General features: G+C 64.1%; 1 protein-coding gene across 7 annotated transcripts; it reads right to left on the bottom strand.

Moving 5' to 3' along the window:
• Positions 1-845: 845 nt before the first annotated feature.
• On the bottom strand, positions 846-21,548 carry KCNQ4 (potassium voltage-gated channel subfamily Q member 4). 7 transcript variants are annotated; one of them, XM_069802945.1, is made up of 16 exons: positions 21,251-21,548; positions 11,035-11,125; positions 10,184-10,310; positions 9,895-10,070; positions 9,455-9,580; positions 9,233-9,370; positions 8,977-9,072; positions 8,628-8,716; positions 7,179-7,334; positions 6,001-6,045; positions 5,520-5,576; positions 3,997-4,214; positions 3,767-3,869; positions 3,349-3,480; positions 3,012-3,147; positions 846-2,897 (listed from the first exon to the last, which is right to left on the bottom strand). In XM_069802945.1, exons 1-16 carry the CDS (start codon positions 21,508-21,510, stop codon positions 2,679-2,681), a joined length of 2,169 nt encoding a protein of 722 aa, XP_069659046.1. In that variant the 5' UTR covers positions 21,511-21,548; the 3' UTR covers positions 846-2,678. The 7 variants fall into 7 exon arrangements, with proteins under 7 accessions (XP_069659046.1, XP_069659047.1, XP_069659048.1 ...); XM_069802946.1 differs by having other exon boundaries at positions 9,233-9,343; XM_069802947.1 differs by lacking the exon at positions 5,520-5,576.
• Between the last annotated feature and the right edge of the window lie 2,528 nt (positions 21,549-24,076).

Here is a 24,076-nt window from a genome sequence, read left to right as displayed (position 1 = left end):
CGCGTGAGCCGGACGTCCGCAGCACCGGGGGTGGCTGAGGGACCCCAGGGATGGCACCCCGCACGCCAAGTGCTCGGTGGGGGTCGGGGGGCACCGGAGTCACCCCGAGACCCCTGTCCCAGCAGCTCTGGGGGCAGTGGGGCCGGTGCGGCCGGGACAAGGAGGTGCTGGCTCAAGGACGAGCCAGGAGCGGGATTTTTGGCAAGAGGCAGCCAGGAAAGGCAGGGACCGACCTGCGGCAAGCCCCGGCTTCCTCCCCAGCCAGCGCCGGGGCAGGGCGGTGCGGAAAGGGGCCCCCCCCGGCCCCCCCGACATTTGCGGGCTGGGGGGGACGCGTTGTCCCCGCGGAGTGCCAGCGGCCAGGGATGGGGCGAAGGCTTTGCCGTCCCTTGAGGGGTTGTGGTCTCCTGGGGAAGGGGGCTCCCACCCTCGCCTCCCCTGGGATGGCCCTGGGGCCATCGCAGGGTCATCCCCGTTTGGGGACACGCCAGTGACACTTCTAAAGAGGCAGATGGGGCACGAAGGCCCTTCCGGGGGCAGTGACCCTCCCCGCCAGGCTCGAAACGCAGGGCACGACGGGCCCCTCTGCAGCGGCATCAGGCCTGCGGCCACCAGGCACACGCCACCACGGAGCCGGGGAAGGCGATCCGAGGCGCAGGTGGGGTCCCGCTCCCATTTCGGGGGGCTGCGGCGGCTCAAGGGGAGCCCAGGTTGGGGCAGGGGGGGGGTCAGGGAGGTGGCCGGACTCCTGCGTCCTCTGGCCGGACGCCTGGGTCCTCCGGCCGGCAGGGCTGGAGTGCCACCTCTCGGGAGAGCCGGGAGAGAAACGGCAGGCAGGCAGGCAGCCTCTACTCCAAATTTTAATGAAACAAATAAGTTAATAAGTTAATCAAGTGAGGTAACTACTTCTGGCTGGGGAGGTCTGCGGGGACCAGCCAGCCCCGGGGGAGACGGCGGGGAGGGGGGGGTCCTACGAGTTAGTTCCTGCGTGCGGCTGCGGGCAAAGCTGTCGCATGCACCCTCGCCCCGTGGCCGGGCACCCACGGCACCCACGCAGCGACCCACCCGCCTGCCCACCCACGGCACCCGGCTGTCTCCTCGTGCCCCCGCTGCCCCCACGGCCCAGCCGGGGGGGACGGGCACCCCTGGGGCGAGGGGGCCAGGGTGGTGCAGGAGCAGGGGGGGGAGGCTGCAAGCGGCTCTGGCACGGCCCACGCTGGCCACATGCACTAACGAGGCAGGAAAAACGAGCAGGGTCAGGGGTCCCTGCTGCCAGGAGTGGAGGCACGGGGGGGGCTTGGGAAGGGGGGGGGTGCAAATCCCACGGTCCGAAGCCCACCAAGACCCCCCGGGATCCCCGGCCATGCAGGAGCAGACACCAGCCCCAGCTTGGCAAACTTTGGCACTACCACGATCGCTTCCAGCCTGGCTCAGCCCAGCGGTGCGGGACTGGAAACCGGCCCCAGGGTTTCCTGGGGGGAGTGGGGCAGCGCGGGAGCTGCTGCGGCTCTGTCACGAGTGGCATGCGGGGAGGCATGGCCAACACCGCTCTGTCCCCACTGGGCAGTCCCCCCCCAAGGTCCAGCCCGTGCTCCCCGGACCACAGAGGGGATGGGGACATGGGGAGGGACAAACCGAGCACCGCGGGACCTCTAAGCAAGAAGGAATCCTCTAAGCAAGGGCAGGTTCTGGGACATGAGAGGGAGGGATGCTCCTTGGGGACCACTGTCCCCATCACCTCTGCCTGCATCCCTCCCTCCTCCACAGGCCCTGCCCAGCCCCGTGGCCCCAGGGCCACCCTCGGGTGGAGGTTTGTCACCCAGCCCCAAGCCCCCAGGGCACCCAGGCGGGCCCCCACGGGCAGCAGGATCTAGCCCTGTGTGCTGGTAGGGGGGGTTTGCTTATTGCCTATGTCCCCACGGGTTGCTCTTCCCAGGGGTGTTGCATATTAAGACATTATTGCATAAATATATATATATATATCTTCTATATATATATTGCCCTGGGAGCATGCACGGGCAGGCAGAAGGCTCTGCTGTGCTTCTAGAAGTGCAGCCGCAGCTGCAGCGCTGCAGCCCTGCGAGCAGGGAAACAACCCAGGCAGAGGAGAGTGAGGGGGGGACAGACCCCCGCTCAGCTGCCTGGGGGGGGGCCCTGCCGCTGCCCTGACCTGGAGCAACGCAGGTAAAACCACACTGGGTCGTGCCCCAACGCCCTTGCTTGGCACTGGCAGCGGAAGGGAGATGAAGCCTTGCATAGCTGGCGGTGGTCCCGGCTCGGCTCTGGGGGACCAGGCAGGACCCCACTGGGGAGCTGGACATGTCCTGAGGGCTGGGGGGGTACGACCCAAACCCCAGGGGATGGGGCCAGTCTAGAGCATCCCCACCATGGCTGGGGAGCACTCGAGGCCCCAGGAGCTGGAGGGGGGTCTCACCCCCCGGGAAGGGCAGGAGCATCCCAGGAGCGTGGTCTGGCCATGCTGCAGTGCCACGGGCTCCCACCCCATCCCCAGAGCGGGCACCCTGCTGCAGCCGTGTCCCCGCAAAGGACGACTTGGTTCAAGTAACATGGCCAGGGACGTGGCTAGACGGAGCTGGGCAATGCCACGTTGCTCCCACATCCCGGCATCCCATCCCACCGGCTGCACGCTGGTGGGATCCATCCCACTGCCTCCCCGCTCAGTCCATGTTGGCGCTGGCCGACCTGGAGATGTTCAGGGTCTGGGCAGAGACCGAGATGTCCTCGTGGTCCACAGGGCTGTGGTAGTCGGAGGTGATGTCGGGCTCGCAGGGGGGCACCTGCACGGCGGCCAGGCTGAAGGAGTTTATGGAGCCCTTGCGGAGGCACTGGGAGTAGAAACCGAGCAGCAGGTCCAGCTTCTGCTCAATGGACTGCACCTGCAAGGGTGGGCAGGGCTGAGTGGGTCCTTCCCCGCGGGGAGGGGACCCAGGGGGTCCCACTTCGCACCGAAGGGACAGTGACATGCTCCCCGGCGGCCGTCCCCCCCTGACCTGCCTCTCCACTTTGACCACTCGCCCCATCATGCTGAGCTCGTCCACCAGCTCCGTCTCCAGCGCCGGCTTCTCCCCCTTCTCCCGCATCTTCTTGTCCGCAGCGAGGGCCCCCCTGCCCATGATCTGGTCCACGCTGGCAGGGAGGGAAGGGACACAGCCCATCACTCTCAGTGGACCAGAGGGTATGTTGAGACCACAACGGATCGGGACGGGGCTCTGGGAACATGTTCCACCCATCGTGATGGACCAGCACCCCTCCCAGTGGGCATGGCTAGTGGTGGGAGACCCAGGGGAGCCCAGAGCCCCCCCCCCGGCCGCCTTCAGAGCATCTCACCGCATCTGCAGGCTCTTGATCCTGCCCAGCATGTCCAGGTGGCCGGCCGAGTACTGCTCGATGACGTCCTTGACGTCGTAGGGACGCAAGGTCTCCTTAAATTTCCTCTTGGCCACCAGGAACTTCAGGATCCTGCAGGGACACCCAGGCTGGCTGCAGGGCACGGGGGAGGACCAGGGGTGCCTGTGGGCTCTATGCTGGGGGAACGGGGGGCACATGCAAAGCACCGAGGTCCCAATCGCTGTCCCCATGGGGGTCTGAGCCAGGAGCCATCCCTGCTCCTTGCCCAGCTTGGCCACGGCCATGGGCTGGACCGGGGCTCTCTGGACACGTCCACTCATCCCCAAGGGCTGAGAGCTGTGGAGGAGCTAAGGATGGCAGCACGTATGCTGGGGGACGCGGGAGGGGATGGTCTCACCTGACAGCCCGGATGAGGGTCTTCACTGCTGGCATGATGTCCTCGAAGGTCAGGTCACAGTGGGAGCTCTTCTCCTCGCTGCTGTCCTCTGGCGGGCAGTCGGCTGTGAGTGCCAAGAGTGGGTGGGTGGCAGACCCTAAGGGCTGTCCCTCTGTGCCCCCCAAAACACCTGCAGCCCCCCAGCACAACCCCCCAGCCGGACCCAGACCCCACCACTCCCCAGGACTTACCCTCAACTGGGGTCCGCGGCTTGAGCCTCAGGGATGCACGGAAACGGGTCCGGTCATTAAAACTCCAGCTCTTCTGCACCTTGGTGGGGCTGGAAGCCTCGGGGATGTCCTCGGTGCTGGGGGAGCGGTGCAGGGGGGGTCCCAGGTGCTGCCTGCCCCGGCTGCCCTGCCGCTGCGAGCTGCTCAGGCGGATACGGTCCTTGATGCCCATCTTGTTGCTGCGTGGGAGAGCGGGGTGGGCAGCGTCAGGGGTGACTGGGGGACGGGGGGCACAGGGATGGGGACGGGGAGAGGAGCGGATCCCTGCTGTGGGCACACACGTGCCCACCGCGGTTGGGGGTGAGGAGGGGGGTGGCTGTGCCGAGCTGACGGAGAGCCCCCGGCACACGACGGGCACGAGCTCGCGTGCGAGGCAGGCCAGGAGCAGGCGGTACCGCATGCCCGTGCAGGAGCAGCTCTGGGGTTACTCCTTTAAACACCATTTTTTTCCCCAAGAGAAGAGAAAGGAGGAGAGAGACAGACAGGGAGAGCACAGAGAGACAGGTACGGCAGCGGGTAGGACACGCAGCAGAGCCGCCGGCAGAGCAATCGGCCCCAGTCCTGCAAGAAGCAGCCCTGCTCCTGCTGCCCCATTCCTGCTGGCATGGGGTGTCCTGGGGCACCCAGCCGGGCCCCTTCATCCTCCTCCTCCTCCTCCAGGCTGCACCACCTAATTCAGGCTCTGCTCCGGTGGGCAAGCGGAGCAGCCCCCTCCTGCCCTAACGCAAGCTCTGCTCCTGAAACCAGCTGCTCCACTGGGTCGGTGGTGAGGGGACAACAGGCATCGTTTATGTAGGACCTACACAAAATTACCATCTGGCGCTGCCTTTTGTGTGATGTGGGACCACGAGCACACCTCGGGACATGCAAGGAGGCCAAACAGACGCACAGCCCTGCAAGTGGAGGAAGCCAAAGCCGTGGAGGATGCGGAGCAAACCCCACGCCTGCTGCACAACAGGCTCCACAAAACCCCGGCGCTTGTTTTGGGGAGCCTCCTGGATTTCCTGGGCCAGGAGTCCCAGGGCAAGGCAGGGGTACAGGCAGGGCACTGGGCTCCCAGCCTCTCCCCATGCAGGTTGTGGGCAAACTGGTCCCGGGCAGGCAGGGCAGTGCCGGAGGACAGGTAGGGCTGTCCCCCGGGGAACCAGGCTGCAGGACAGACGTGGGACAACGTTTATCCAAGTGCCTCAGTTTGCTGTTGTTGGACTCGGCAAGCCCAGCACGGCCAACAGACCAGGCTCATCCATGCTGCACAGAAGGGGAAACTGAGGCAGGGCAAGCTGTGGGAGCCAGCGGGAGCCAGCGGGGACAGCCAGCTCAGCCCAGGCCATGCACAGACCCCCTTGCCCTGCAGAAGGATGACCCTTCAGCCTCTACCCTCCTCTGCCCCGCAGTCGGCAGGCAGCCCAGTACAGAGCACCATGCAAACCCAGTGCTCCCCGGCCCTGCGCAGCCGCCCAGCGCAGGCAGCCGGGACGCAGTACCTCCGTCTCCACGTGCCCCACGTCCGCAAGAGCCTTCTCTTACCACTAAAGATCAGGCTGGAGGGTCAGGGCAGAGACAGGAGAAAACGAGAGTTAGCCCGTGGCCGGGAGGGAGCGGAGCATCCCGGGTCACCACGTCCCCGACCCCCCCCAGGCATGCCAGCACCCCAGTGCGTGGGCGCAGGGTCCCTGCCTGCTGCCGGTGAGCATCTCCCGCTGCACCGGACCTGGCCACGGTACCCCCTTCTGCTGTGGAGGCAAGAAGCACGAGTGGAGTTGTTTGTGTAGGTCCTGCATAAACACTCATGCCCGCCCCGCAAAGTCTGGTTTCTCAGCGGCGGAGCTCTGGCAAAAAAGTGATTTGGTGACGGCACGTGCTGCCGAGCAGCTGAACGGTGGTGACCCTGCAAACGCCGCTGCCGCTCTGTGGATCCCCGGCCCCTGCCCGCTTGCTGCGGCCACTGCCAGGGCTGAACGTTACCTGAGGCGTAAGCACTTGTGGGGCTGCACGTCCTCCTCCTTCCAGCTTGGGGGTGAGCGGGGGGCACAGAAGGTTTGGGGGTAGGTTGGTGGGATGGAGAGGAGGAGGGTGAGCAGGAGAGGGGAGGAGAGAGAGAAGATGAGATGTTACGAGAGGTGATGCTCGTGGAGGAGATGGAGGAAGGCTCAGGCCCCCCTGGGTGGGATGGCCGGGGGGTTGCAGTCTCCCCTGCTAGCTCCTGGCTGTTCACTGGGAAACCGAGCCCAGGCCAGTGCTGCCGCAGGGAGAAGCCCCCCCAAGCCCATACTCACCTCGGGGATGGCGGGGTGAGCAGGTCCCCCTCGGCCCCACGCCTACAGCAGGGCAGCCACAGCCCCACGGCTCGGCACATCCCCACGCCACGCCAGACCTCCCACAGCCCCGTCTCCAGCATCACGGGGGAAACTGAGGCACGATGCCATGGAGGAGCAGCGCTCCCTCTCCCCACCTAACCCTGACGTTGGCCCAGGGCCCCACTCTGTGCCGATGTCCTGGGTGGGAGGCCAGCAGCCGTGGTGGCACGCCGGGGTCTCCAGGATGCTCTTCGGCCAGAGGAGACCGGGGACATGGTGCAAAGCAGCTGCCGCCAGCAGCGTGGCAGCCCCGAACCCTCTTGTCTCTTCTTGTTGGCACTGGGGCAGCTTGGCATCGCTGCTCCCCGCTGCTGTGGGCATGGGAAGCCCGTCTTGGACTGCAGGAACTGTTTTTTGCTCCTTGCCTGGCTCTGCAGCAGGGCCACACAGCTCCAGCCCCGACGGGCTTGCAGCGCTGCCTTTGCAGGGCCATTTTCAGCCACGCTTGGCTACCCTGTGTGAGGTCCCGGTGCCGTGGCCACGTGAAAAAGGAGCTGAATGTTGCAAGAGGCTTCATGACGGGTACAAGAGCCCAGAGTCTGTTCGTGGGGACCAAATGTGCCCCCTCCAGAGCTGTGAGCCAGGAGCAATGCTGGCAGCCAGCGGCAGAGCTGGAGGGACGCCCCAGCACGGCACTGGGTGGGGAGTGGGACCGGGGGCTGCTCCTCTGGGGTCCGCTCTGGCGGTGACAGGCATCGCGGTGGCATCGCAGGAGGACAGAGACGAGCAGAGGAGAGAGGGCAGAGAGGAGAGAGAACGCGGGGCCGTGGGGCTGCACCCTCCTACCTTTCCCCTGAACAAGCGGCAGGGCTGATGCTTTTCTGGCCAGGGGTGAAGGAGTGATAAGGCGGTGGGGCTCCGTCAGGCAATTTTTTAACCTCTGAATTCCTAAATCCTCCGTTGCGGACTCGGTGCAAATGCTCAAACATTAGGGCCAGCTCTCTGAGGTTGGGGTTAAATAAAAACATGGAGAAATTAAACTTTCCAAAGCAAATGAGATGAGCAAACCAAGGCTGAGCAGAGCCAGGTCCTCCTCTGTGCAAACCAAAGCAAAACCAGAACAAAACAAGCAAAAACCAGCACTTTCTTTCAAAAGACAGTTTCTTAACAGCTCGGGCAGCAGGTTGAGGCAGCAGCGGGTGCTGCTGGCACCTGGGGGTGACGGTGCTGGGGAGGGGGATGTGCTGGGAAAGGGTCCCACAGAGACTGGCCACTGGCAGAGGGGCTGGACCCGTGCTGGGAGGGATGGGTCAGGCAGGGGCCAGGCAGGATGACCACCCTTGCCATGGGGTGGGAGACAGGGGGACCTGCCACCATCTGATCTGGGGTCTGGGCATTGCTGAAGCAGCCAGGAGGGGAAAGCTCAGACCCGGCAGGGATCGAGCCTGGCCCTATCCCTGCTACAGGAGAAATGGCTCCTGGCAGAGCAGGAGGGGCTGGCGGAGCCCCCCGTGATGCCCATGCCAGGAGAGCCCGGTACCACGCTTGGCAGCGGTGCATGGGAAGCCGTATCTCCTTGGTCAGGGACAAGAGGGACTCGCTGCCACGGCTGTTAAGAGCTCTGTCTTTGAAAAAATAAAGAGTGAAACAGAACAATGAATTTGTCACTGCAAAGGAACACATGGCTGGAGCAGGGGCAGGATGCACAGGCAGGCGGGAGGGCACTGCCAGCCTGGGGCAGGGCTCGGGCACGGGGACCGCATGGCAGACCCCGGTTGCGCTCGGTGTGATGGGAACGCACAGGGAGTCCACAAAGGCTTCGGAGAGTCTTCGATCCACCCGTGGTGGCAACGTCCCAGGGGCCACAGGAGGGGAGAGCCCTGCAGGGCTCCCCGCTGGACCCCCCCAGGTCCATCCGCTCTGCCACCATGCTTGGAGCCGGCTCCTGGCCAGCTGCAGCTCCGTCGCCACAGCCACGAGTTCCCCGTGGCCGGCGGCATCGTCCTCTTCCCCGTGGCGGTGCTGGAAGATGGCTATGGATGGGGCGAGAGAGGACAGGGTGGGATGGGTGCCGGGTGCTGTGAGGATGGTGAGGATGGAGGAGGGTGTTGGACATTTTGGCAGGTGCTGTGCTGGGGCTCCGGTGTCCCGGGGCTGAGCAAGGGGTCCGTGCTGCTCAGCCCAACCGAGCCCTCGGTGGGTCCGCATGGCCCCCCGTGGCAGGGGCTGCTCACATTGCTCATCAGCCTGGGACCCCACAGGGAACCCCGCAGCCCTCGCCGGCACCCTGCTTACCTGAAGGAGGGCAGGAGGCTGTCGTAGTAACACCACGTGGCCGTCAGGTACGCCCGGCTGACGTCCGTCGAGTACAGGCGCCAGGCAGCCTGCATGGGAGCGAGAGCCCACGGGCATCGGGATCAGCCCCCGCGGGGGCAGGAGGCAAGATCCCCCCCCCAAGCCAGCCCTCTCCATCCCCCTTGGCCACCAAAGGCAGAGTCCGGCCCAAAGGAGCCAGCTGCCAGATGTGGGGGTCAGGCATTCGGGTCCTGCCTGCAGCAGGCAGGGACAGGCAGAGCAGATGGAGCGAGGGACGGTGGAGCATCCCCGGGAAAGGATGGGGCAGGACACGCCAGCACTGCGCTACCTGGATCAGGTTTGCTGCCGGAGTCCGTCTTTTCTCAAAGTGCTTCTGCCGATGCTGCTCCTGCACTTTGAGGGCGAAGCCGGAGCCCAGGATCCCCTGGGGACGGGAGGGGACGGGGTCCGTGGGTGCCGACCACGCCACCGCCGCCAGCCAGGAGAGATGGGGACCCTCCCACCGCAGTGGTGGGATTTGGTCCCTTTCTCCCCGATTTCTACAGGGCAGGAGGCGCAGGGACCCTCTCCCCCATCCTACTCACGGCAGGCAGCGCGAAGAAGGAGATGCCGAGCAGGGCGAAGCCGGCCGCCAGCATCCGTCCCAGCCACGTCTGCGGCGTCTTGTCCCCGTAGCCGATGGTGGTGAGGGTGACCTGCCCGGGGGCAGAGCAGGGGGAAGCCTGGAGGGACCTCCCTCGCCGCGGCCCCGTCCCACCCTCCTCATCCCCTCCCGGGGCTGGGGGACCGCCGGTGGCCAAGCTTACCGTGCCCCACCATAGGGAGTCGGCGTAGGTGGCGAATTGGGCATTGGCATCCTTCTCAGCCAGGTAGACGAGGAAGGAGGCGAAGATGAGCACCAAAAAGCCGATGTACCAGGCGGTGATGAGCTCCTGCCGGGGCAGGAGAGGGGTGAGAAGGGCTCGGGGAGGGGTGTGGGGGGCCATGTTGGGGACCCCCGCATTCCTCTACTGATGTGCGGAATTAGGACAAGAAGCAAATTTGACATGGCCTCAGTCTCTCCCTTTAGCCCTTCTGTGTATGCAAACAAGACCAAGGGCGAAAGAAGGACTGAGCCCCTTTGAAATTCTGTATGGACAACCCTACGGGATACAGAGAGGGGTGTCTGTACAAGTCGGGGATGAAATTATGACTTCTTACATGGTAGCATTAGGTAAGCAACTTTTGACTCCCCTTGTCTCACTACCTTGCTGTGGGCGTAGACGACGGAGCCCAGCAGCTTCCAGGTGCCGCCGCGACGGTCCATGCGCACCATGCGCAGGATCTGCAGGAAGCGCATGCTGCGCAGCGCCGAAGTGGCGAAGATGTTGCCCTGGGTGCCGGCGGCGATGACGGCCACGGAAGCGATGAAGACGATGAAATCTAAGGGACGGCGAGGGTCGGGGGCGCGGGCTTTTCTCAAACACCCGCGGCGTGGGTGACGCCGCAAGTCCCCAAATCTGTGCTCCCCCCAAAGCTCCCCCCCTCCCCGGTACCTATAACGCAGAAGGGTTTCCTGGCAAATCGGAAGCGTCCCCTCCAGCCTCGGTAGCGGCAGCAGCAGCCGGCCGCCCAGACGCGGATGATGTACTCCATGCCGAACACCACGATCATGACGAACTCCTGCCGGGGGGGGTAGAGGAGGGTGAGGTGGGGAGGGCAGGACGGCGTGGGGGATTCAGCTGGGTGGGCGGCTTTGGAGGGGGCAAAATGAAATGCTGGTGCTGAGGACGGGACGGTGCTGGGGGGGGGAGCATGGTGTGTCCCCCCCAAGGCCACCCCCCTGGCACAGCCCTGGCTGGAGCCGTCCCGGGGGAATCAGGGCAGCGAGACGGGAGCCGTGGCCGTCGAGCCTGTTTGAGCAGCCCGGCTCTCCTACCTGTGCCAAGCTCACACCGAGCTGGGTCCTTTTCCTCCGCCGTCAGCATTGTCCTCCTACCTCTCGCACAAACAAGCCCCCGTTCTGCTTACTCGCGGGAAAGTCACAAGGACCTTCCCAATTTAGTCTCCATCACTCTGAAGAACTCCAGCGTCAGCTGTTTCTGACAGTTTGGGGGAAAGTTGCCTTTTTTAGCCCCTCCTGCCCTGCCTTTTCCAGCGGTTTATGCCTCTCCGCACCGCGGAGGTCCAGCTGCAGTGATGGGCCACCCCGAGCCGCCCAGCAGCGAGGCCACCCTGCAGCTTCTCCCCGATGTGCCGGAGAGGCTGCCGTCATTAACACCAGGGATCAATAGTGACATTTGGGCTGGGGAAGGGGTCAGAGGGGTTTTGTCCATGATGTCAGCCAAGTCTCTTGGGGTGTCATGTGGAGACAGGGAGTCCGAGCGCAGCTCCGCTCCCCACTTACCAGGATGAAGAGGCACTGGTTGGCCAATTTCTGGTGCTCCTGGATGGTGGAGAAGACCGACAGCACCAGGCAGCTGAAGACGAGGAGGAATCTGGAACGAAAACGTGTCAGCGCGGGCATCGGGGCTGGCCGGGGGGGAGCCCAGCCTGCAGTGCTGGCTCTTGCTCACAACCTGACCCCCCCTAGCCCAGATTTCCACGGCTGTGGCTGAGCCACCATGGACACGGTTTACCCCTAGATGGTGGCATGGAGCAATTTGGGAGCCCACGAGCAGCAGCTGCCCGTGGGCGCAGAGGCAGGGCTGTGCCTAAAGCCTGTCCGTGGCACTGGGATGCCCAGCACAGGCAGCACCTCCCTGGGACCAGGGCAGCAAGCCCACGGCGGGATCCCACCGTTCCTTGGACATCCCTCCGGCACAGCCGAGACAGGCTCTATGCCCAGCCTTGGCCCCCCCAAGACCCATGCCCAGAGGGAACATTGCTCCCACTGGTCCCCCCTGTGATGGGGACCAGCACCGCATGGCACCCGTGTCCCAGTCCGGGCTGGTGGCACAGCACATCCCCGGGCTGCCCTACAGACACCGAGGAGGAGGACCAGGCTCCGGCAGACGTGGGGCTCCGTGCCAGGCTCCAGCACAGCCCTGCAGCCTCTGTCCAGGCAAAACAACTGCTAATTAAAAGCAGGGAGGGAGATGGGGTGGGGGGGTCCCAAACTGTGGCAGTGTGCTGCTGCTGCAGAAGGGGGGCCAGAGCTTCTCCTGACTGTCCCCAGCATCGCTGCCACCGTGGGGACCTGCTGGGGACACGGGGGCCACCTGGGAACAGCCGACCTGGGGGAAGAGTTAACAAGGAGCTGCTCTGGGGCTAGCTGTGCCTGAGAGCTGGGTGAAGACATGAGGGGCTTTGGCCCATTTAAAATAAGGAGGGGAAAAAAAAAAAAATAGACTCTGAAGCTGAAGCAAATCAAACTCCAAAAATACATTTTTTCCCCTGATCCAGCGATTCTAAAAATGGAAAGCGGAGGGCTTGTGCCACCGGCCCACGTGACGGCGTGCAAAGGGCCACTGCTCCACTACAGCCGGCTCCGTAACGGCACGGGGGGCTCCGGGCACCCACGGCCCCACCAGGCACCGCAGCCCCGCTGTGCCATGGGGAAGCACCGCCGGCAGCACCGGGGCGGCCAGGCTGAGGCCAGCAGGGCAAGCGAGGTGGCCGTGGCACCCTGTCCCTGAGCTGGTGGGCACCCATCTCGCCCCCCCGGCACCATCTCCGCTGGGTGAGCAGTGCCCACGGGACCCATCAATGGTGCTCCAAAGAGTGCGGGGGGCTCGGCTCGGGGAGATGCTGCCCGACACCCACTCAGGAGCTCTTTCCCATCTCTTCTTGTTGCTGACATAGGGCTTTAGAGCCAAACCGGCTGCCTGGGGTGTCCGAGGGGTGAAAGCAGAGCTGACCCCCATGTCTGCCCCAGGGCCGGTGAGGAGGCACTGGGTGACGCGGGGGAGAGGGGACGATGCTCCCACCCTGGCCAAGGGGACGCGGCGCAGACACTGGGGGTGAGGAGAGCCGAGGGCCTCCCCAATGCCGGGACACACGCGCACCCACCCACCGAACCCACAGTTTGTGCTCTGTAAGGCTGGGGGGGTCTGCAAACCCGGGCAGGGCATGAGGGGGCTGCTGAGTGCCCCATGCCCACAGTGGGGCAAGGCGGGTAGTACCCAGCTCAAAATCCCAGCATAAAGGGGGACAGGCAGGACCCTTCCCCAAAACCGCCATGAGGGGAAAATGGAGATGGGACCGACAGCAGAGAAACCCCAGGGAACGTGAGAAGGGCTGGATCCAGAGCACGGAGAAGGGAGAGCTGGAGCGACACACCACGTCCCAGCTACAGCAGTGAAGGGGCCGGGGGGGTCGTAGGTTTGACAGTGCCCTGCCCTCGCTGCGGAGGATGATGCTCCTCTCCCAGGCACTCCCCATCTGCAAGGCAGAAGGCTGGAGCCAGTTCCATCTCCCTCTGAATTATTAATCGAGCCCCTTTCCTCCGGCACAGCAGTTCTGCCGTTAACTCCTCCGGCAGCCAACGGCACAGCCGGGCACACCGGTACCCCTGTCCTGCCCGTGCCGGCACAGAGGGCATCGGAGCCGCAGGCAGGGAGCACTGAGGAGGTCACCGCCGTCCTGGCCACAGCCCTTGGTGTGAGGAGCAAAACAAGACCTGGCCGAGCAGCCACGGGCAGAGCCTTTCTGCTTTGTGCATCATCAGCAATAAAGATTATACAATCAGGATTTAGCAGGCAATTACATGGGCAGCGAAGCACAAAGCAGAAGAGAAGGCAGAAATCTCCCAGCCTGCAAAGATTTGTGCCTCTCACCCCAGCCGGGGAGTGGGGAAGGGGGGCGTCCCCAGTGCCTGGGCACACGCTGCTCCCGTGGGGACATGCTGCGGGTGGCCCTGCCTCGGGCAGCGGCGAGTCACGGTGTTTTTGCACCGAGCCGGAGCCCCCCCTTGTCACTTGTCCCCACAGCAGCACCACGAGCAACCGGACCGGTTGGTAAAGCCGTGCCACGGAAGCCGTGGTGGAAGCCTGCATCCTTGGGGTGGGGATGCCTCCCGCCTGGCCGCCCCGATATCCTACAGGATTTGGTGAAGGATACAGGCATGCGAGGCCCCACGGGGCCGGCTGGGAAAGAAACTTTCTGGGAACACATCACCTGCTAGGAATTAACTTGTAAAGCCTGGGCAAACGCCCTGTCCCGGCTGCTGGCAGGGCCTAAGCGGCTTAGGGGAAGGGTCAGATGCCTGAAGGCAGCTCGGTGAGCCAGGAACCAGCCGTGTCCCCCCCCAGTCCCCCCTCGGAGCGGGCAGCCCTCCGGGGCAGAAGTGCTGCTCTCAGCAGCTCTACCCTGCACCGAGGGCTCGACCGACCTCTCCATCAAACCCTGAGTGGTGCTGGCAGTGCCAGGCTCCCCACCGGCACGCTCCCCCTCCCGAATATGCTGCTCTTCTCACTCACCAAGCAGGGCCAAAAAAAAAAAAAAATAGGAGTGCTGCCGGGGAAAGCAGGGATGGGGCAGAAACGATGGGGCAGGACCCGGCAGGGGTCTCACTGTCCCCCCACTCCCTTGCGCCAGGGTCCCGGGGGATGGATGGAGCAGATGCTGTTGTTGCTGAGCCGGTGCATCAGCTTTCCTCAATAAACTTTGCATCGCCAGCCCCCACCAGCCAGCAGCCCCCCGCTCCCGCTGCCGCCCTCACACGTCCCTGCTGGCACACGTCCCCGTGCGGGAGGGGACATGCCGGCGGCAGCCTGGGCACAGGGACGGGACCCCTCCAGCTCCTCTCACCCCTGCAGGAGCAAAGCCTGTCCGCAGGAACACTCCTCCCCAAAATAATAATTAAAACCCGGCGGGGCGCCCGGGTTGGAGAAGGCGAATCTCCTCACATTAATCTTCATTAGAGCGGACTTTGCCATATGCTCTTGCCCGCATCGGTAACGCGGTGCCGGCGGAGGAACAGGTGAGCCGGGAAAGGTGCTGAGCTCAGGGGAAGCGGGGGCCAGGTCAACCCCAGCCGGCGAGGAGCGGTGCCGGGCAAGGGGGCACCAGCCGGCCACTCGAACACCCCTGGGCAAACGGGCTGCACCCCGGTATAGCCTGGGCAAAGCTGTGCCGCGGCACCCTGGTGCAGCCGACGCTGATGGGATTGTGATGCTCAGAGCCTGGGCAGCAGGATGGCACGTCACCAACAAGCAGCCAGTGTCCAGGCTGGGAAGGGGGGGTAATGGTGGGCACCCCCCTGCCCTGGCGGGTCTGGCCCAGACCCCATTTCGCTCTCCCCCTGCAAAGAAGCCCCGAGCCAGGGGCGCAGGCAGAGTCAGGGAGGCTCGTGCTGACAGCCCAGCAATAAGTCAGCGGAAAGAAAATACCACGCGCCGTAGGATAAACAGCTCAGCCAGGGGACGAGCGAGCAAACAGCCTCTGCCGAACGGCACAGCTCCCTTCCCGGGCCAAGCCTGGCCCCATCATGGTGCTGGGCAGCAGCACTGGGTGCCCAGCCAGGCGGTACCCCCCAACTGTGCCACCGTGGGAAATGGCTGTTTGGACCAAAACTGCCTAAGCCCAGCTCCGGTGGGGATGGGGACAGGGATGGGGACGGTGCTTTGCTCTCCAACCTCCCCAGCCCGTGAGGTTCAGCTCCCCGAGCACCGTTCGCAGCTGTATAAACAGAATGTCTTCTAAATCCCCCGTCCCTCGCTCCAGCAGCCCTTTAGGAGAGGTGGAGCAGGCGGCCTGTCTGCTCTGGGCGATATAAATAACTGGGGTGTAGTGGGCCTGTTTGCACCCGTAACCATGGCAGGGTCCATCCCACACCGTGCCACAGAGAAGGAGAAAAGCACCGAGTGTTTCCCCATGGTCAGGGAAACCGGAGCTGGAGCCAGGAGCCCGCCAGCCTCCCAAACCCCAGGACACGCTCCGAGCCCAGCCCCGACTTGGTTATCAGCGCCGGGAGAGGAAAGGTGCTGCTCCGAGAGTCCTCCTCGCCCCGAGACCAGGGGGTACCAGGGTGGGGGTAAGGCAGGATGGGGTGTTTCCAGTGCCCTGACACAGGCTAGAAGCAGGGCTGGGACAAGGAGCCTGCCTGCAGGCTGCACACCTCCTCCTGCAGCCCCGTGGCACCCACGGCAGCAACTCTAGATAACATCCCATAGCACATGGGAGCCGATGGCCCCAACACCTCGGTGCTTCGGTGAGCGGGAGCCAAAGCCTGTGGACGGCATCATCCATCACCCTTGCACTGCGTGGCTGTATCCCCCACGCCACCCACGGCCCCCCAGCACCCCTGCAGTCCCCACGGGGAGCACAGTCACAAGGCTCCTGCGGACGGTGCCAAGACGCTCACACGGAGCAGCCGAGATAGTTTTGCTCTTGAATCATCTGGCAAGGAGCTGGCTTAAGGCGGGGGGGAAGAAAACCAGTGTGTTTTCAGATGCAGCTCCCGTGCCCTTGCACCCCAGGAGAAGGATCGGGGCCGTCCCTACCCTCCAGCTCCTGGGGGCTCTGCAGGGGACAGGGGATCTTTGGGGCACAGGGACACGAGGGGCCCCAAGAAGTCGAGGCAGGCTGAGACCCCAAATGCATTGCCCAGAGGGCAGAAGCACCCACAGGCAGAGGGGGCAGGTCTGGGCACTCGTCCAGCCCCACTCTGACCCTCATCCCCAGGGATGGCTGCTTGGAGGGACAAATAACCAAAGCCTCTCCAGGGCGACCGAGCATCCTGGCAGTGGGGCTTCCCATTGGGGCTGGCCAGCCTTGGGCACCCAAACTGGCACCGTGCGCTCTGGGCTGGGGGGTCCTAATGGGAGCAGCAAGAGGGGAAAGGAAAAAAAAAAAAAAAAAAATCAATGCACAGTTTCATGTTGCGCCAAAGTCGCTTAATTTTATGCCCCGGTGACACCACATCAGGCTGGGGAAACTGCTGTGCCGGCTTCTCTTCCTGCTGGCATTTCCCCCAAACGCAGCTCCCGTTTCAAGCCCAGGCAAGGTGAGGGGGGCCAGCCTCGGGAGCAGAACCCCCTGCTCGAAGGGCACGGCTCCAGCGGTGGCAGGGCACAGCTTCCCCAGCCCCTTCTATTTTGGCCACACAAGCGCAGCAGCTGGATAGGAAACCGCCACACCAGCCCCCGTGGGGGATGCCAGTGACAGCAAGTTAAAACCCCAGGGCTTAATAGAAGAGGTTTTTACCCAGCAGGCGGTGGAGAGCCAGCAGCAAGCAGGGGATGAAGCAATTTCCTTGCAAACCCACTGGGGCTCCAGCCCTTCGAACTGCCTCGGGTGGGTTGGCAAGGGCCTGGGCTGGAGCTGCCGCAGGCACCGACCACAGCGGCAATCCCCAGCGTGGTGGGGAAAGCACTTTCCCGCTTAGCCAAGCGGTGATGGAGGGATGCGGCGAGATAGGGGAGCATGGCAGAGCTGCGGTACCGTGCCTGTGCCCTGCAGAGCCGCCTGCCCTGCAGCGGGGCTGGGATGCAGCCGGGGTGGCAGACCCATCCTACCCACCGCAGCCCTCTCCCATAACAGGATCCGAGAGAAACTCCAGGAGAGACCGGCTGTCAGCAGCCTTGTCCCCAGCCAGGAGCTGGCCGGTGCACGGGGAGGGACCCGCCAACTGCTGCCCTGCGCCCATCGCACCCCCAGCATCCCGCTGCTCCGAGCCAACGAGGATTTCCCACGGCCCCGAGGCTCCCAGCCAGCCCCGAGCCGAGGAGAGCCCACGCCTGGCATCACCCACCCAGTGCCAGGATTCTCCCAGGGCTCTGCTGGGAGCTGCCACCCCTCTGCCCCCGCCAACGTACATGGGGACCCGACACAGCAAGGGCAGGGGTGCCACGGGACAGCCACCCTACATGCCCGAGGGATGGGCTCCCTCCAAGCTCTGCGCTCCCGTCCCTTCTTTGCCCCAGCGCGACACACTTTGACAAAGTAAATAAAACCCCATCACCCCCCTAGTACCCAGGTGAGGTGCTGCCAAGAGCAGTGGGCAGGGGAGGTGCCCGGCTGGCCTGGCACAGGGGACGGTGCTTCAGGCAGGGGGTTGCGGGTTGTTACTGGTGCTGCCGTCTCAGTCTTCCCTAATTTGCTCCAGGTCAAACTGTTCTTTATGAAAGCGCTCCTCTAGGAAATGGAAAAGTGCTGAGCTGAGCTTCTGGTGCACCCAGCGGTTTCATAACCACCGACACGAGCTCCCAGACCCCATTTTCCATCGGGGCAGCAGCACTGGGAGCCACTGGCCGTATGCAGGGGCTGGCAGACAGGGAGAGGGTGCCAGCGAGCCCGGCTGCAGGGACAAGCCGTGAAGAACAGCAGTAACAGCTTGAACTGGAAACCTGGCCGGTGCAGCTCTAGGCTGCAGGAGACCCCTTGGCAGGGCAGCCCCTGGCCGACAGGACACGTAGCCCTCAGGCCGGGCTGGAAGCGGTGCCTGTGCCAAGGGCAGCAGCTCTGCCCGGGAGCAGGGCAGTCACTGACAGCCATACACAACTAAAGGCACGAGCTGGGAATGAGAACAGCCTTCCCGTTTGCTTAAGAGGTGGAGATTGGAAAAGGAAGTTTTTATTTGCCTTCTGGCTCTAAAGCCTTTAGGTTAAAGCTCTGGTCACACTCCCAGATTTGCTCTGTAAGCTCCAGGGCTAGAAACTCTCATTTCAAGAGGGCAAGACACAGCTTTGCAAGCCCGGCGAACCAGCCGAGCCCAAGTGCATGCCTCCACCACGGCCCTGCCATGGTCAGCACGGGCTTGGAGGTGCAGCCACCACTGCACACCTCAACACCAGCTTTACACCTGCACCGGCACCTGCTTTCACACCATCCCCTTCCTGCAAACGCTGGAGCATGGGAGCCTGCAGGGGCACCCAGCCAGGGGGGGCTTCGAGGGGCTGCAAAGCCCCGGCAGAGCCCAACAGTGGGTCTAAGCCCCCCTAGCCCGTTGGACGGGGCTGCAGGCAGATGCCCGGCACAGCTCGGGCGCTGCAGAGACGGTGCAGCCACCAAAGCACCCTGCAAGGTGGAGCAGCACCAGCCCAGCCCAGCCCAGAGCGGGCGCTGGGGACGGGAAGCTATTTGGGATCAATTTGCCGACAGAAAGAGACTAAACTTGTCCAATAAACGGTATCAGCTCAGTCCTGCTACGTGCTCCCAGACACTAAACTGCTCAGGGGAGGGAAGTGCTTCGCTTCTCAGCGGGTATTTCCATTTTAGCAGTTTTCAGCCCTGTCTCGGAGCCAGGCTGCTCGGGGGGAGGCAGCGCACAGGCGTGACTCAGAGGACGGGTCCTGTGACCGGTGCTGCCCCAACCTTGGGTGACCTTGGGCCGTGGGCTTCATCTCCCCCGTGCCTCAGTCCCCCCCAAAGTGGGGGTAACACCTTCCTCCTCTTTTTTTAAAAAAAACCAGTCCTCAGCTCCTGAGGCACACAAATCATTCCCGGGAACTTCAATACCCAGCACTGCAACAGCTTAGCAGCTCCCATCTGCTGTGGGAGAGAAAAAAAACACCAACCAACCAAAGCTAACTTTGAAGAAGCCAGAAAGGAGCAACATTTACAGGAAAGGTTTCACAAAACAGACCTCCACACCTTGCACCCACTGCGGCATCTTCCCACAGGCTTCGGGGGGGGTCCCTGGCAGGACTGACTGCCCTGCAGCATACCTCAGCCGTAAAACTAAGAGAGCAAGCGAACACAAACCCTTCCCCATCCCAGTAAATCCTTAAAGAGGTTTTGCTCCCATTTCCGACTGCTGCACATCTTCCCACACGGGGCAAAGCCCATCTCCCAAGAGCTGGGGGCCAGGCACAGCCGGGGTGGCAGAGGGGGGACCCGGGGCTTGGTGGGCTCTGCAAGGGGAGCCGCTTGGTCCTATGCGGCTGTTTCTGGGGCAAAACATGCGCAGGTCGGGAGGAAGAACGGGTGAAACACACTGGGGCACACGTGTCTCAGCTGTGAGATGAGCAGGGGGATCTCTCTTCTGGAGCCCGGCAAGTACCTACGCAAAAAAAGTCCAATCCCACTCCCCTAGAAGGAGGTTTCGTCGTTATTAATTCCTTGCAGGAAAAGCGCTTTCGAGGGCAGTATTTGCAACGTAGGTATTATTGCCGAAGCACACTGCGGAGGTGTCGGCAGGCGTTACAAATGGGCCCCGGGCTCCTCTCCCAGCTCCCCGGAGAGCTCAGGTGCCCTCTTATCCAGTGACAAATTCATCCTGCCACCTCAATGTGCTAACTTAGGCAAGACCCACTTTCCTGTCTCTTAACGAGCTCCAGCTCGCACACCCCACTAACGACTCAGCACCGCATTACCGCTCCTGAAAGCCGAGGGAAAGGCAGTTTTTCGGCTCATGCTCTCGGAGAGGGTCTGTGCCCAGCCAGGCTGTGGGGCACGGTGCACGTGCCTGGCGCACACCAAGCACGCATGTAGCACACGTGAGGCAGAGGGGGGGAAAACATCTCCTTTCCCATGGCAATGGCCGGGCAGGGAGCAGTGGTGTCCCGGCAGCGTCCCAGCAGCGCAGCCGGAGCAGAGTGGGGGTCCTGAGTCAGGGCAGCCAGAACAGCCCCCCAGCACGGAGCCCCCCCCTCTCCCCACAGCCTCCGGGTGCATTACAGACACCCCAGCTCTGCAGCCCCGTCACAGCCCTCCGAACAAAAAACCCCAAGGGGCTGAATTTGTTACTCGGCCCCAAGCTGAGCCCGTGCATCTCGGAGAAGAATCTGCTTTGTAGAGGCCACTGGATGCCCCGGTCCAGCGAGGAAAGCTGGAGCAGCACCACAGTGCCCGGGAAACGGCGTTGAGCCAGGGCAGGGAGCAGAGCTGCTCCTGGGAGCATCCCGGGCTCCATCTCTGGAGAGGGATGTGTTAGTGCTGGGGATCAGCTGGGGACCCGGGAATGGGCACAGCTCTCGGGGTACAGCGGCCGCTGCCAGCTTGTGGCCTTTAACCGGGGACAAGAACACCCATTCCCTGCTTTCTCCCATCCCATCCGGACACGGCTCCGGGGATGCTGGCCTGGCACTTCTGCTTGTCCCAGCATCGCTACAGGCACACAAACAGGCTCCCTGGTCCCATCCAGACCTGCCCTGTCGCCCCTTCAGGGGACTTTGGAGGCTCCCCACAGGCTCCGAGGCGGTGACCCAGGCTCCCTGGGGGTGCCATCAGGAGGGGGCTCACCGCCCCCGGGCCACCCCGCAGACCCAGTCCGTCCCCCCCCGGGGGGAACACGCTCACCTCCTCGCACCGGAGCCCCCGGTGGACTCAGCCCCCCAAAACCCCAGCCGGTGGCGGAGCTCCTCCAGCTCCCATCGCCCCGGGAGCGGCGGCAGGAGCGGGCACCGGCGCGTCGTGCCCCCCCCCCGCAGCTCCACCACCAAACTTCTCCGGTGGAGCTCGGGGCTGGGGGGGGGGGACACGGACACACCGGTGCCCGGTACCGGGGCTCGCTCGGGGCTCCTAATTACTCCCAAATCGCTCCCACTCCCCCGCCGGGCACCGGCAGCGCCCGGTCCCCCCCGTCCCACCGGTCCCCCCCGGTCCTACCGGGAACCCCCGGTCCTCCCGGTCCCCCCCCGGTCCTCCCGGGAACCGCGGAACCGGCCTTCGGGCGATAGGATGCTGCGACCGGTACCCGTCCCGCCCCCCCCCCCCCCCCCCGGGACACCGGTACTCACATAAAAACGTGGTAGACGAAAGCCCCCCCGCGGGGCCGTTCCAGCACGTTGTAGAGCCAGTTCTGCAGGCGGCGACGGCAACAACGCGAAGAACCGGCGGGGGGGCGGGCGACGGTCCCCGGTCGCGGTCCCACCAGCAACCCCCGGCGGCGGCGGCGGGGCGGGGGGGTCCCACCGGCAGGTCCCGTTCCTTCGGTCCGTACCGCCGTCAGCGCCGTTCCCCGCCGTTCCCCGCCGTTCCCCGCCGCCGCCCCGGCCATGGCGGACCGCCCCGCTCAGGGCACCGCCGCCGCGGGGACCCCCCCGCCGCCGCCGCCTCCCGCTCCGTTGGACGGCAGCTCGCACCGCCTCCCCCCCCCACCCCCCCCCACGAAGAGCCCGGTGTCGCTCCCCGGTGCCACCTGCCTTTAGCTGCCCGCCACCGGGACCTCCCCCCCCCCCCCGCCCCGCCGCCCCCCCCCCGGGGCTGGCCCGCCCCGCCGTACCTGGCCCCCGCCCCCGGGGTTCTGCCGGGACCGGGGGAGGAGGAGGATGGGGGAGAGGGGGGTGGGATGCGGGGAAGCAGTCCCCCCCGCTGGAAACCCCCCCGGTTCGGTTTGGGGGAACCTTTCCCACGAGATTCCCGGGGATCGGGGATCTCCGGCTGCCCACGGTACCGGGCAGAGTGTGGCCTGGCCACGGGGTGGGGAGAATCCCGCATCCCAACCCGCGGGGTGCGGAGCATCTCTGGAGCCAGTGTCCCTGGCCACCAGGCATGGAGCATCCCAGTCAGAGAGCATCCAAGGCATGGAGCATCCCGGGCACAGAGCATCCCGGGCACGGAGCATTCCAGGCATGGAGCATCCCAGTCATAAAGCATCCCAAGCATGGAGCATCCCAGGCATGGAGCATCCCGGGCATGAGCTTTCCAAGCCAGCCAGCATCAAACCTCCCAGGCTGTCTGGCAGCGAGCACCCCAGGCCAGGGCATCCCCCTTTCCTCTAGGTTCAGGAATTGCTGGAAGCACCGAGGTTTAGAGGGACATCAAATACCTACAGAGAGACTTTGTGTTGCTTGGGAAGGGAAGGGCACATCCTCATCCCCCCCCTCCCAGGCCAGGAGCCCTGCTGGAGCCCGTTCCCCCCTGGGGTCCCTGCAGCAGGCACAGCTCTCCCACACCCATACCTATCCATCCTCCGCAGACTCAGCTTTGAGCCAGGCTCCGAGTGTGTTTCCCAGCCAAGACCCACAGCTATTTGCTCTTCTGCCTTATTCCCCTCGGCTCCACACAACCTCCCACTAACAGACCAGGAAAGTGAGGCACGCTGCTGGGAATCCCCTTTCCAAGGAAGCCCGGGTCAGGGGTGCCCCATCCCAGCTGTAACCACACGTTCTCCGCACCTTTGCAGAAGCCGGGTCCCCCCACCCCGCATGGGTGCCCCAGGGCCTGTGCTCCTGGAGAGGAGAGCAAGTTAAAGGCTTTGGTCAGTGAATTATTTAACGTGGCGGTTGGAGATCCTGGCACCGGCGCGGGCCCTCGTGAGCACTGCGGTATTTGGTAGGTCTCAGGAAACACACACAATAAATAGACAATTTTATTTACTTCGGCATGGGGGAAATGGTGCTGGTAAAACCCACCCCAGGAGCCAACCTGCAACCCCCCCCCCGAGGATGTCTCTCCCTCCCGCCACCAAGCAAACCCCACAGCAGCGAGAGCTCTGCCCGTGGAGGCTGAAAACCTGTAAATCCAACCCAAATTCTCCCCGGTGAATCGGTGGTGTCTCCTCCACGCTCCCCTCCAGCCCTAACCCCTGCAGCCCCCTCTGAACGTGCTCCCCAAGGGGACACAGCCCCTGGAGCATGGCCCCGGCTGCACTCAGGGTCCCCCCAGCACATCTCACCCCCCCCAGCAGACGCTCCCAGCAGCCGAGCCACCGCGGCGGGAGCACCCTGACCTTCATCCCGCTGCCGTTTGGTTCAGTGTATTCCCCTCAGTCGCAAGGTTTAGGTTTCATGTGGAGATTGATTAAAGCCTCCGGGCTGGGGAGCGGGCAGAGTTAAGGTGACCTGGAAAGAAAGGACTTTGGCCAAGGCGGGCGCTCGCTTGAGAGGAGTCGGGGGAGATGGGGAGTTGTTTTGTTCCTGCTGCTGCTTCGCAGCTGGATGGGGAATATCCAGGCTGATGTCCCGGGCTTGCCAGGGAAGCATGGGCAGAGCTGTGTTCCTAAGTGAAGAACCACCGATTGTTTTTTTAAACAAAGACGTCACTTCTCTAAATTGTTTGCTGGAATCAGTGAGCTGCTAATAAATTAGGGGAGAAGGCATGCTACCACCACACACCAGCCGCGCTCTCCGTTACTGTCGCTTTCTGGCCTCCTGCAGTTTTGCTTTTGCAGGTTAGACCCCGCGCAGCCCCCTGGTAGCAAATGAAACTTTGCAAGGTTGCAGGCACAGCCACCCAGGGCCAGCGATGCCAGTCGCTCCCAGCTGGGCTGAGCACCTGGGGATGGGTTAATGGGGACCCGGAGCTGGCGCTGAGCTGGTGCTGTGGGTCACTGTGAGCGGGGAAGGGGCAGGTCCCATCCACGCCTCGTCACCTGCCTGGATCCTGGGAATCTCCATCGATCCTGGAGCTGGGAGGTTTTGGGATGGAGCCGGAGAGTCGGAATCAACACGGTACCGACCCATCCATCAGAACCGCGCAGAGGTTTCGGGAAGCCGTCCTGGGCTCTGCTGGCTTTGCCCCCCCAGCCTGTCCGGCCGCGGGGGTCCCACAAGACCCACTCGCATCCTCTGGTCCCGATGAAACTTTAAAGAGGATTTCCAAGGCCGGGTGATGACGAGCAG

Source organism: Haliaeetus albicilla, chromosome 16, assembly GCF_947461875.1.
Source record: "Haliaeetus albicilla chromosome 16, bHalAlb1.1, whole genome shotgun sequence".
NCBI classification, from domain to species: domain Eukaryota; kingdom Metazoa; phylum Chordata; class Aves; order Accipitriformes; family Accipitridae; genus Haliaeetus; species Haliaeetus albicilla.
This window is presented reverse-complemented; position numbering and strand designations above follow the sequence as displayed.

Bases quoted from the DNA above. Each gene is read 5' to 3' on its own strand.
- KCNQ4 (XM_069802945.1), bottom strand. From the start codon at position 21,510: ATGGCCGGGGCGGCGGCGGGGAACGGCGGGGAACGGCGGGGAACGGCG. The intron at 10,311-11,034 runs GTAAGTGGGGAG...CCCCCCCGGCAG, and splicing joins ACCAGTGCCTCTTCATCCTG to GAGTTCGTCATGATCGTGGT. The intron at 8,717-8,976 runs GTAGCGCAGTGC...GCTCCCATGCAG, and splicing joins CGGCAGCAAACCTGATCCAG to GCTGCCTGGCGCCTGTACTC.